Source organism: Balaenoptera borealis (assembly GCF_965194805.1).
Source record: "Balaenoptera borealis genome assembly, chromosome: 17".
NCBI classification, from domain to species: domain Eukaryota; kingdom Metazoa; phylum Chordata; class Mammalia; order Artiodactyla; family Balaenopteridae; genus Balaenoptera; species Balaenoptera borealis.
Genome location: NC_138876.1, coordinates 22,732,395 through 22,744,924, shown reverse-complemented (window position 1 = coordinate 22,744,924; position 12,530 = coordinate 22,732,395). Strand labels below are relative to the sequence as shown.

The following is a 12,530-nucleotide window of genomic DNA, read 5'->3' as shown; positions in this document are numbered from 1 at the left end:
CATTTTGTAGCTCAACATGGCAAACTGTTAGCAGTTTCCTATGGTTCACCTTCACATGCTAGCTCAACTGTGCCTTTCAAGTTAGGGTCCACATAAGAACATTGTGGGGAGTCTAATGAATCAGAACTCTAAGGGTATACGGAGATAAGAAACAAATTGTACAGTGTCGATAAAAGAATGCAGTAACAAAGGCTTGTGGAGAATTGACTTTCATGGCCCGTGTTCCTTCAGCCTCCAGCCGAAAAACTGCAAGGGCTCCGTATGTCGTCACCCCAACTGTCTCTTGGAAAAATCCACCTTCTTTCTTTACTAGCTGACGCTACCACAAGGGCAGATTTAACAGAGTTAGTTACACCATGATTATCCAAAATGTCCTTAGAAAATCTAAATTAATAGCATGTTTTAGTCATTCTCATCTATAATTTCCCACAAGTGCTGAGGAACCACACTGGCTTTGGATATATGGGTAAATATTCGCTTCTGAAAAGCTGGTCAAGCAAAATTTGTATAATATGAATCACTGAACCAAGATAATGCACTAGATACAGGATAAGGAATCAGTTACAAGGTAATAATTCACTTTCTTGAACAATGTCAAAAACAGTGTAACTGTACTTAAGAGAGTATACTGCTCTTCTTATACACCGAGAATGTTAGTCATCAAAATATCCATAGAATCTCCCACTCGGAACGAGAACAACAACCAAAAGAAAAACCATTTGGGGTTTCCAGTGAAGGTGATAGTCATGAGGCATGTAAACCTGCCTGGCATGGGGGCAAGGGAGGCAGTATGGTCTTCACCTTGGTGTCATTACCATTAGCTCCTAAAATTAACTCAGTCAGGTAACCATCGCTAAAAAAAAATGGAACACTAGCTAACTAATTTATCTTCTAATGTTTGCATTTTAATGTCTTATCTGTTGCTGTTGACATTTTAGACCTCTATTCCTCTGTCAGAACAGCCAGAACTTGGGAACTTGTACCAACACATGGAAGATTGGAGGGCAATTTTACTGGTAGTCAACAAAGGGAAAACTAAAAAGGAAAGAATAAAAGGGAAGCTTAAAAGAAATAAGTTACAGTCTAAAATATAAGAGTTTGAGTAAAAAATATACTGTTTTAACTTGGTCTACAGAAAAGGAAATACTAGTTTATAGAGTATCAGTCATTCCTGCATACAAAAATGTGATGATTTGGTACAGCATTTCATGCATTTCCCTCCAGAATTTCCCGTTTGTTTGTTTTTCCATTGGATTTTAACATTTCCTCCATCATATAAATAAAATCTAACAGTGATGCACCAAGATGAAATAAATAAGGCTACACAGAAAAGATAAAAATCTATATGAAAGGCAGGATTCATGAAGAAAAAAGGATGGAATAATCCAATTCATTAAGATTATCCTTCCATTCAAATGAAAAGAAAATGGTTTATGCCCATATATTAAGGTCAAGGCGATGAGAAAAACAGCGACATCTTACACAGCAAGGGAACTAAGATAAAATACTTAGAAATGAACAGATATAAATATGTCAATAATTGAAAAAAATTAATGTATTTTCCAGAACCAAAAAGTTGGATCTTGCTGATTTATTATCATCATGAAGAACAGTAATGGGTCATAGTTTAAAAACTACTCAACCAGCATCTATAGTGACTGAGAGAAAATATGATTGGATTAAATTATCATCCTTTCAAATTTCAGTTCATTCTTTCACCCAAGAACAGACCTTTACAACCCATATGACTCACTGAATAGGGCCCTTAATAATATACATCGCAAAGAATGTTAAACTGCTAAAACTTCAAAGAAGTATCAGAAAGGTCATTTGGGTTTTATTTTTTTTGTTCTGGGGGGAAGGGGCATGTTCTTTTTAGCTGCTTTTAAAAAAATGATGGTTAATTTAGTTGACTACACTTTGAAGTAGTTAGAGAAAAAATAATTTTTTACTGGAATTACATCGCTATAATTTTTCAGAATGACATATTATGTAAATATAAGCACATTCGCAATACTTCTAAGTGGAAGAAACTCCCCTAGCAACTCATAAGTTAGATACCGTAAGACCAGACCCACCCTCAAGTTATTATCTCTAAGACAAATAACAGATTGCATGACATTGTACTGTGTGCCAAGAACTTTTCCAGTTAACAATTTCACTTGAAAAAATAGATCACATACTTGTAAAATCATACCCAGCATTGACTTCATAAGGCATGTGGCTTTAGAGTGCTTTTTTACAATTATTAATTCTATTAGTCAACTAGCAGGAGGGCTAATGCAATTGTCTTAGAAGACGCTCAGAAGACACAGAAGACATTTTGAGAGCTGATCTGTACATCTGCAAAACAAAACAAAAAATATTTTCCTTCCTAAATGATGTAAACATATTTTAATGGATCACACCTAAAACACATTAATATGCCAGCACCGCAAGCTGCTTGAAAGATACCTGATAAAAGCATGAGTAAATCTTGAGCAAGATTTTTCTCCCTCCCCTGGGTTTTAATAAAGCAACAGGAGAAGGAGGAACCATGATATAAAAGATTATAGAAGTCATTTTCACAGCAGACTGTGCTGTTGGCAAAATTAGTTAACCTCGAACTCCCCCTGAACCTTAAGGAACACAATACTTACCTACTCTGGGGTGGGGATAAAACATCTTAATTAGTAATCATGGAGGTAGCCTGCTTCTGGAAAAGATACAAAGTGCACTTGCCTATCTGCACCGTCACAGCTAAAGACATGGAGTGGTACCCATAACCAGTCTCCTCCAGACTCACAGTACCAGTGTACATATACCACGAGGCTGAGAAAAGAGCTATTTCAATGCCATCAGGAATTCTGCATCAGATCTAAGTACGCCTTACCAAGAGTTACAGAAACATTACATATTATAACATGTATTATCTTTTTAGTTATTTTTAAGTCATATTTTCACTCTTGATAAATAAGATTGTAAAGCTATGATTGAACCAGCATTCAACCATCCTTATATCATTTTTTTTAATCTGAATGAAATTATTGAGGCAGATGCTGCATTAATGGTCATAATATAATTAAACAGATGTACTACATATATACACGTGTGTGTGTATATATACAAAAATATATATAATCACATCAATGAGCCTTACTCATCAGTTTTGCCAACTCTGTTTTAAACTTTTTCATTCTATTGTACAGCAATATCCCTCACACTGACTACCACAAAAGTTCAAAATGCCAGTTACAGAAGGTCCACTATAGACAACCGTTTAGACAACGGGGCAAAAAATGAACGAAAAGTGAATTGGACAAGGAGGAGCTGAAGAACCTACATGAGCGCTACGAGGCTCAAAAGTGCCCACTTCAGTCCTCTACTTCATTATGAGACAAAAACCGACCTGGGGGCTGGCTAGGGGGCCAGAGGGTAACAGTGAGCGTTTCCACATTTACATCATTTTCCACCTGTACAAACACATGAATGCATATCACGTGCCAAGATTGTTAAGCAGGTTCAAAACGTATTTAGCTTCCTAAAAATGCTCTAACTGTATTAATTTTTATTACTGAGATATAAGACATTCCATTTGCAAAAATCTCAATTCCTATTCTTATCTCCTCCTAAACTAAAACTTAAATCTATAAGTCTTCTTTGCATTTTTAGTAGAAGAATTTATTAGAAAAAAGCAATAGCGTACTGCACTGTTTCTGTGTTACAGTATCACTGAGACAGGTTTATGCAGTGGAAACAATCAGCATTAGAGCTTAAAATATAATGCCGGTAACTACATCATCTCACTGATTAAAATGCTTAAATATAACAAGAAAAAAATGGACTTATGTTCCCAGAATGGCACCTTCACAGCAAAAGGAATCTAAGTTTTCTATTATTACCCAGATATTTTAAACTGACTATTATTTATTTAGTTTTATTTCATCTATATGAATATATAAGTACGTATGTATATAAATATGTATGTATAAAAATATATACACACACATACATTTATGAAATACTCTTGCTCAAATAACCTTGCCATAGATAATCAAATGAATTATCCCACCAAAGGAATCAACTATCACAGTAATTTAAAAAGAGAGCTGAGATCACAAAACCATCCAATGCAAATGAAGTTAAGAATTTATTTCCATTAGATGAGAAACTCCTTGAAGGAAAGAGATATAAACTCTATGTTCTTTGTGGCATCTTGACCCGAAACACAATAAAGAATCAAAACCTAAGAAGGCAGAAGGGTACACAAATCACATCCAGTTTCTGAACCTGATTCAGATCACCAGCTGATGTAATCAAGGGCAAGCCCTTTCCCTTCCCAGAGCCTCTCTTATCCGTATAATGAGGGAATTACAATAAATTATTTCTAACCTGCACTCTGCCTCTAAGACTCCATGATGGTTCTGGTTAATAGCTTAAGCACTTTAGTTTTACCTTAGAAAAGCTTTACCTAATTTTCTTGAAACATTACAAAATATTAAGCCATCAACAACTAAGGGTAGCATAAATACCACTGACACCTACCATTCACTGTTTTCCATTTTTTCCAACTTTCATTCATCCATTCAACACATGTATATCCAACGACAGCTATGTGCTGAACACATCCAGCAAGAGGACTTCATTTTATTATTTGTCATCATTTTAAGAGAGGAAGGCTATTTTTCAAAAGTAAAGAAAAAATTATAAGGAACTCCTCTTTCTAAAAAAAAGCTGAAACTTTCGAGTACTTTTCCAAACAATAATTTCAAGTAGGTGCACTTTCAACTGATACTTTCTCTATGTATGTACATATACATATATATGTGTGTGTATGTATATCGATATACATACACACACACACACGTATATATAAACACACACATCTTTATATATATATATAAAACCCGAACAAGACTAAAAAGATAGGGAAGCAAGACTATGTAATCTGACCTCAATCTCTAATTCTGCTGAGTATGATTTTTATTATAAGTAGCAGCTCTTATCATCATAATATATAATACCAGATGACATTTTCTTATTGTTTTTCCAGATAATAAATCTTTCAAGGGTTTAAAATCAAAGCTTTACACAAAAAGAAAAGATATCATAGTCTTCTCCTTAATATGTGTTTCTTCCAGGCTTCTTTGTATCAACAGCCCAAGAGTACTGAGTTATTAATTACACATTTCATGTAGCTTTTATTTTAAAAATGAAAAAGAAAGAAAAAAGAAGAGCAAATTGTTTCTTTTGATCAAAAGTCCCCCACAAAGAATTTAAAGAATTAAGCAAGTGATAGCAAAATAAAAGGAAGGTCGAATCTTGGGCTCATGGCAAACTAGATAGCTTCCATATGAACAACATATAAAGTTCAGTTTTTAAAGAACATATGTGTTTGCTCATTGGTTTAGGGAAAAAAAAAAAACAAACTTGAATCCTGTCTACTCCATATATACAGATCAAAATCAGATTGCTTAAGTGAACTATAAAATGCAAGAGAACATTGTTTATCCAATTCACAAACCCAAGAATTGTTGAAGGAGTTTAAATGTTTTCTGTTTCTTCAGATTCCAGGGCAATACTTCAATGGTAGATCGCTTTTTCTGTAAACTGCTTCAAACTTCATAAATCCAGTGTCAGATCCTATTCTTTGCTATCCATGTCTATTTAATTTGCTCTCTCTGAATTGATTATTCCTGAATCTTTAAAGGTATTTCTGGACATCTTAAATCCTGTTGAGATTTAAATGTCATCACCTTCAAACAACTCCCATCAAATAAATCTCTTATTAATTCACATCAAATTAATCCATAATGATCACTTCTATTAACATACGCTTCAGAGCACAAAGCCCATTAACAGTCATCTGCACACTAGAACTAACCCTGAGCCTTTCTGAGATAAAATGCACACTATTTAGATATCTGATTTCAAAGAATTTTGATCCTGGCCCAAACACATTTTATTAGGCTTTTATTTCATCATGCTATGCTCTCTATATTTTAAATATCTCATTTCAGATGTACTAGTTTAGGTAAAAGGAGATAGTCTGGTAAATAAGTAATAGTGTCATATTTGCCAAAATGAGTATCCACGTATCCATGTACATCTTAGAGAAAGAATTTCATTAAGTACTTACTTTTATTAAAAACATTACAGGGCTTCCCTGGTGGCGCAGTGGTTGAGAGTCTGCCTGCCAAGGCAGGGAACACGGGTTCGATCGAGCCCTGGTCTGGGAGGATCCCACATGCCGCGGAGCGGCTGGGCCCGTGAGCCACAACTACTGAGCCTGCGCGTCTGGAGCCTGTGCTCCGCAACAAGAGAGGCCGCGATAGTGAGAGGCCCGCGCACCGCGATAAAGAGTGGCCCCAGCTCGCTGCAACTAGAGGAAGCCCTCGCATAGAAAACGAAGACCCAACACAGCCAACAATAAATAAATAAATAAAAACACAACTCTGCCTATGCTATTTCCCTGCTGAAAAATTACCAATGAGATAAAGTTCAAGTTCCATAGCATGACACAAAAAGTCTAAAAAAAAAAAAAAAATTACAAAAAAAATTTTTGGGGGGTTGCGTTTAAAAACTTTATACTAGAAGTCTAAATGAAACTGTAGGATATATCTGAAAAAATGAAGCATCTGCCTACTTCACTAAATGGGGTAACTAAAATAGAGCAAGTGTACATCATGGAAAATCAAAGAGAAAGGGCATTATTTTTCCCTTCGTAACAGGTGAGAGGCAAATGTATTAAAGACTCTGATTTGAATAAGATTACAATTTCACTAAGCAAATTAAGAAACGTTACCATTCACTGCCCATACATAAGTCATTTTTCCTTTTGTATTCCTCTCCAAGAAAAAAAAATAATTAAAATAATCTACAATGACAACTGTTGATTCAAACAGGCCAGTCTGACTTTGCAAGTGTGCATGGGCCAGGCTCAACTTTATCCTTTCTTCTCTGTTAAACTGAGAATATTTCAACTGGTCCACCGGCAAAGAGCCAAACACAGCACTTAAATTCAAAAAGAATAGCTCATAGAAAAGTATACATGCAGCTCTTTATCTTGATGGTTATGATGGGAATTGACATTTTATTTGTATGTAAATTAGATTTCTACTGATAACAAAAATAATGAGCTCTGTGCTCCATAGGAATGCCTTTGACTTTCTTCCCAGCATTTGCCAAAAAAAACTTTGTATATTAAAGGTAATTTAATTTTAATATATCGATGCTGCTTTGACTGTTTTCTAATCTGTTATTCAATTGTAAAGACAATCTCAATTATTACCTCAATCCAGCTATGTAACTGGCTTACAGCTGTCTGTGTCCTCCCGTAAGAAATCTGTGTCAATCACTGCCAATCCATCTGGTAAATTAACATACATGTACAATATGGTGAACCTAACAGACGCATTCCATGACAATTCAAAACGAATGCTCACTGTCTTCACAGCATTGTTTAAGTGTATTAGGCAAAGTTTTTGCTCATTTTTTTAAGAGTGCCAAACTAGATACAAGATTAAAACAATCGCCATGAAGGATATTGTGAGCTTATACTGGTTTTATATACACACACACACATGTATTTTAAACACATGTGTATCTATGTGTTAAATATACTATCATAATATGATATTTAACAAATGTCATATATAATACATAACATAATGTATACATGTATATGTGTGTGTGTGTGGGTGTATATATATATATATATGTATATAAAATAGCCAAAGTGATGGGGAACATAAATTTGTGCCACCATATTCAACAGTTCTTGCTTACAACTCTGGTAAGTAACTTGCAAACCACTAAGGTACCACTTGCTCATCCCTAAGGTACCAAAGGAAGCAGCTTAAAAGGTCTCACCCATCGGAGACCAATAGTCCAATGAGTACCTACCAGGTAAGGCACAAATATCATGAGGAATCAGCAAATGCATACAGGCAATGAAAGGAAATTATTAGTAAGTTCAGAGTGTTGCTCTATATATAAGTTCCAAGAGGCCAGGGATCTTTATTTAGTTTTGTTTTGGTTTTTTTTAGATTCTTTTTTTTTTTTTAACATCTTTATTGGAGTATAATTGCTTTACAATGGTGTGTTAGTTTCTGCTTTATAACAAAGTGAATCAGCTATACATATACATATATCCCCATATCTCCTTCCTCTTGCGTCTCCCTCCCTCCCACCCTCCCTATCCCACCCCTCTAGGTGGTCACAAAGCACCGAGCTGATCTCCCTGTGTAGTATGTATTTTTAAAAGTTCATTTAAGTTAACAAACAGTACAAAGATATCTTTCACACTGTGTAATGAATACACACTAATGACATGAAATTTGGTTTAGACACCCCCTTAGTTATTGCTAAATGCTTAATGTAAGCAACTTAGCATCATTTTCCCTTCTGATAAAAGCAAAAAACAAATTATACACACACAGGTTGGAATCATTTTTCTCTTTTGTTAAGTACACTGAAATTTTTCAAAGAAAACTGGTCCTGTTTTAAATGGGAAGTATTTTAAAACTGGAAAGCAACTTCTGATAGAATAGGTTAAACCACTTTTTCCTGACTCCTAGGATGAGAAAAGTTTTATGTATGAAGGAAAAATAAAGTACACACAGAATTCCTTCGTAATTTGGGTAGGTAACAGGCTTAGAAATCTTCAGCTGCAGGAACTTTTTTTGAATAAACCATTATTTCTGGACACTGCCTATGCTCACCCCAAATTTAGCTACGCTCTATCTGGAATTTTACTATGGTAACTAGTTAAGCACAGATGACAAGAAATTCAAGAATTTTCTCTACATTCTTTCCATGATATTAGCTTCAAAAAAAGAAATGTAAGGAGGTTCCTTGGTCAAAATAAGTTTAATGGAAACTGTATATTACTTTATACCCCTTCTTCATAGATCCACAATGTACATTAGCGATTACAGCTCTGAAAAGTCCTGGGAGTTATACAGTGGGGAGTCCGTTCAATTTGGACTGGAATTTCCCAAATCTCAATTGGCTTTAAGTCACATTCTACCACTTACCAACAAAACTAATGTTCCGCTGAGCACAGTGGGAGGTGCTGCTCTGGACGGTAACTATCTTCTTGCCTTATGCATACGGAATATTTTAAAATATTAAATAAAAGCATAGGTAATGTTTTTAAACAAAATAAGTATTCTATCATCAATTTGGCAAGGAAACTAGGATGCTTTGATATGAAGTTGACAATTTTGAAGGGTTTTGTTTTGGTTTTTTTCCAGCATGGTTATCAACACTAGAAGAAGATCGGGCTCTGTTATCATGAAAGATTTAGATTCAGTATTTTAAAAGAATGTGTAGGGCTTCCCTGGTGGCGCAGTGGTTGAGAGTCTGCCTGCCAATGCAGGGGACGCGGGTTCGAGCCCTGGTCTGGGAGGATCCCGCGTGCCGCGGAGCGGCTGGGCCCGTGAGCCACAATTGCTGAGCCTGCGCGTCTGGAGCCTGTGCTCCGCAACAAGAGAGGCCGCGATGGTGGGAGGCCCGTGCACCGTGATGAGGGGTGGCCCCCACTTGCCGCAACTGGAGAAAGCCCTCGCACAGAAACGAAGACCCAACACAGCCATAAATAAATAAATGGATAAAAATTAAAAAAAAAAAAAAAAAAAGAATGTGTAATGGCAGAGGGTAAGAGTCATGCTAGAACATCAGGGGGAAAAAAAGGCAGGAGATAAACATCAATGCACACTATGATCTCCAATGTCCAAATCATATATGCATAAGCATGTATGGCTATAAGCCCAGTGTTATCTCTGAGCTAAACAGTTTACACAGATATCATTGCATAAAAAAGTCCTATTTTTTCAGTTATTCTTTCTAATGCTGTGCACTACAGTTCATCAATTTAAAGCACTACCACCTTGTACACTAAATGTGTCTCAGTCTTTTATAATAACTTAAAATGTATCTGATTAAACTTAGGAACAGAAATATGGCAGGGAGTTTAAGGAACTATGGTGTGCGGAAAGCAGTCAGAGACTGACCCAGGACTGCACTGAGGGAACTTACAGCATCAGTAGTTCTCAACTGCTTGAAGATACTGGAGAGAATACGTCTAGCCCACATGCTCCTCTCTGGTTATTAATAAATCCCATTCCCCCAAACTCAGCCTCTGCTTCCAGACTCATCTGTACCCATAATAAAGAATAAAACACCAGTGTCTGGACCACAGTCAGGAAACATGTGTCTTAGCACTGAGTCTGTGACTGCATCCTTTCTAGTATAGCTTAATAGAGTCTAGTTCATGTTTCTGGGTGATGCAGAAGAGCAACGATATATATAGAGAGGGCGGCCTCTCTACCTCACCCTTGCAAATCTCAGCTCTTTCTTCATGGGCTCTTGGATTTTGTTTTATTGCTATTGCTTTCCCCCTACCCCCAAAGATGAAAACAAAGATTAAAAATAAATTTACAAATAGAAATAGGCTGGGTAGATGCCAAAGTAAATGTGAAACAGGGAATTTATTTGAAGTTAATTTTAAATGCAAAGTCAGACATAGTGGTGAGGTCATGGTAAGGGCCAAGTCTGAGAGGATGACCACATATTCAGGTTACTCATGGACGCCACAGCACCTCCTTTACCATTCACCAAGCAAGAAAGAACGGCGGTATGATGCATATAAGTGGGGCTCTAGAATCAGTGAGGGCAGAAATGAGCTCACTCATTAAATATTTTGTATAGCTAATCTACTCAATCTTCCCATTTAAGTTCAATATAAACCTAAGAATCTATCTAAACACACACACACACAGACATACCCACACATACCTTTAGAAAAGACTTTCACCACCTGCACCCCAATTAGTAATTTCTAATTACTCTATACTTGTGTCAAGCAAATATACAATCTTCCCAATATTCTCATGGACTACTGGGTTATTCTAATGTTTGAATTTTCCTCCTAACACCTAGCACATCACTAAGGTTATGAAATTATTCAAGTCCCTAAATGGATTCACTTCTACAAAGTCTTTACAATTCCCCTGAGCAAAAGTTGAGTCTTTTCTACTATCATCTGTGGCAATGTATGCACATCTCCTTTTTAAGTGCTTGTCACACACAATGTAATTATGAGTTTATGCTTTAGGCTACCTCCCTAGACTGTGAAGTCCTCCAGACCAGAAAATATCATTATTAATATTTTAATGTCAATTCAAAGTATTAATATATATCCATTCTTGTATGTGACTACTTAATAAAAATTGATAAAAAATGAATTTATATATTCAAATATCTATATGTTATCAACGATTCTCAGAGGCTACAACACACTTCATCATTAACAGTGACACACTATGATAATGATTATTAGAGGGAAACAGAGTAGCATACTCAGGCTAGGGACATACAAGTTTTTTAAAAGTTCAATGATACTAACATGGCCCTCCCCACTGAGACTAGCCTACTACCCAGAGTAGACACTCACAAAAGTTCTTATTGGATAGATGAATGTTAGCACACTTAGAAATCTCTGCTTAGCGTTTATCTTTTCGAGGAAGGCCTGAATCTCTGGACATTAGACAGTCTCTCAAAAATAAAAACTAGAATATTGTTACAGTTGTCTCGTTAACATAATTAATAACAAATCAAATCAAGACATACAGAGACTCAAAGTATTAATTTTGACATTGTTTAAGCTGAACAAAGAATCAAATATCATAGTTCTGGATCCATAGTCATAGAGCAATAAATGCATAAGTTGTAAGAAATAAGAATTATTAAATTTGTTTTTTGAAACTGTGAATCACACAACTATGTTGGTTTGATTTGGGTCCTATATATGTCTATATAAATTTACATACTGAAAATATTTGTGAACTGAATTACATAGAGGAAGGTTCATTAAAAATCAAGCACACTCTATATAGTAATAATTCTATAATAATGTTACTATAATCAGTAAAATGAATTTTACAAGTTCATATATCTGCATGATTATTTCTATTCTATATGTGAATATCATATGGTATTTAATGTATTTACAATATATATTAATATTTACTATAACTACATGCATTTATATATATAAATTTTATTTACAAATTTTTCACCATGTATCCTCTAACATTCCAAAATTCAAAATATTCTGTACTAATAGCATAATATATAAAAATAAATAAATGTCTGTCTTTAAAGGAACAGACTGGAACATAAAAGAATACAGAAAAGTCTCAAACATCTGGATCAGACTCCTAGCAACTTAAAGCATCTGGACTGACAGAAAGCCAGAAGTTCAATTTAAAAATGTGTGCATGCGCGCACACACACACACACACACACACATTCACAAGAATGCTCACATCATTATTTGAACTGTCAAAACTGGAAACAACTCAAGTGTTCATCAACAGAACAGGTTTAAAAGTTGCAACATACAATGGAATGTGTGGTCATACAATAGAATATTATACTGCAATAAAAATAAATAAATTACATACTACAACATGGATGAATTTCACAAACGGGATGTTGACTGAGAAGTCAGACATAAAATAATGCATACTTTTAATACATTATGA

General features: G+C 35.3%; 1 protein-coding gene across 8 annotated transcripts in view; it reads right to left on the bottom strand.

The window, feature by feature from the left end:
- Positions 1-12,530, bottom strand: part of TRPS1 (transcriptional repressor GATA binding 1) — a 279,500-nt gene that overhangs the window by 209,313 nt on the left and 57,657 nt on the right. For 4 of the 8 annotated variants that reach the window (XM_082364223.1, XM_082364224.1, XM_082364222.1 and 1 more), the window contains one exon: positions 2,184-2,343. The exons of 2 other annotated variants lie outside the window; for them this stretch is intronic. In XM_082364223.1, coding sequence (XP_082220349.1) covers positions 2,184-2,220 — 37 coding nt within the window. In that variant the 5' untranslated portion in view covers positions 2,221-2,343. Of the gene's footprint in view, positions 1-2,183; positions 2,344-4,524; positions 9,617-12,530 lie in introns of those variants that run through there. 2 more of the 8 variants (XM_082364225.1, XM_082364227.1) reach the window with 2 other exon arrangements.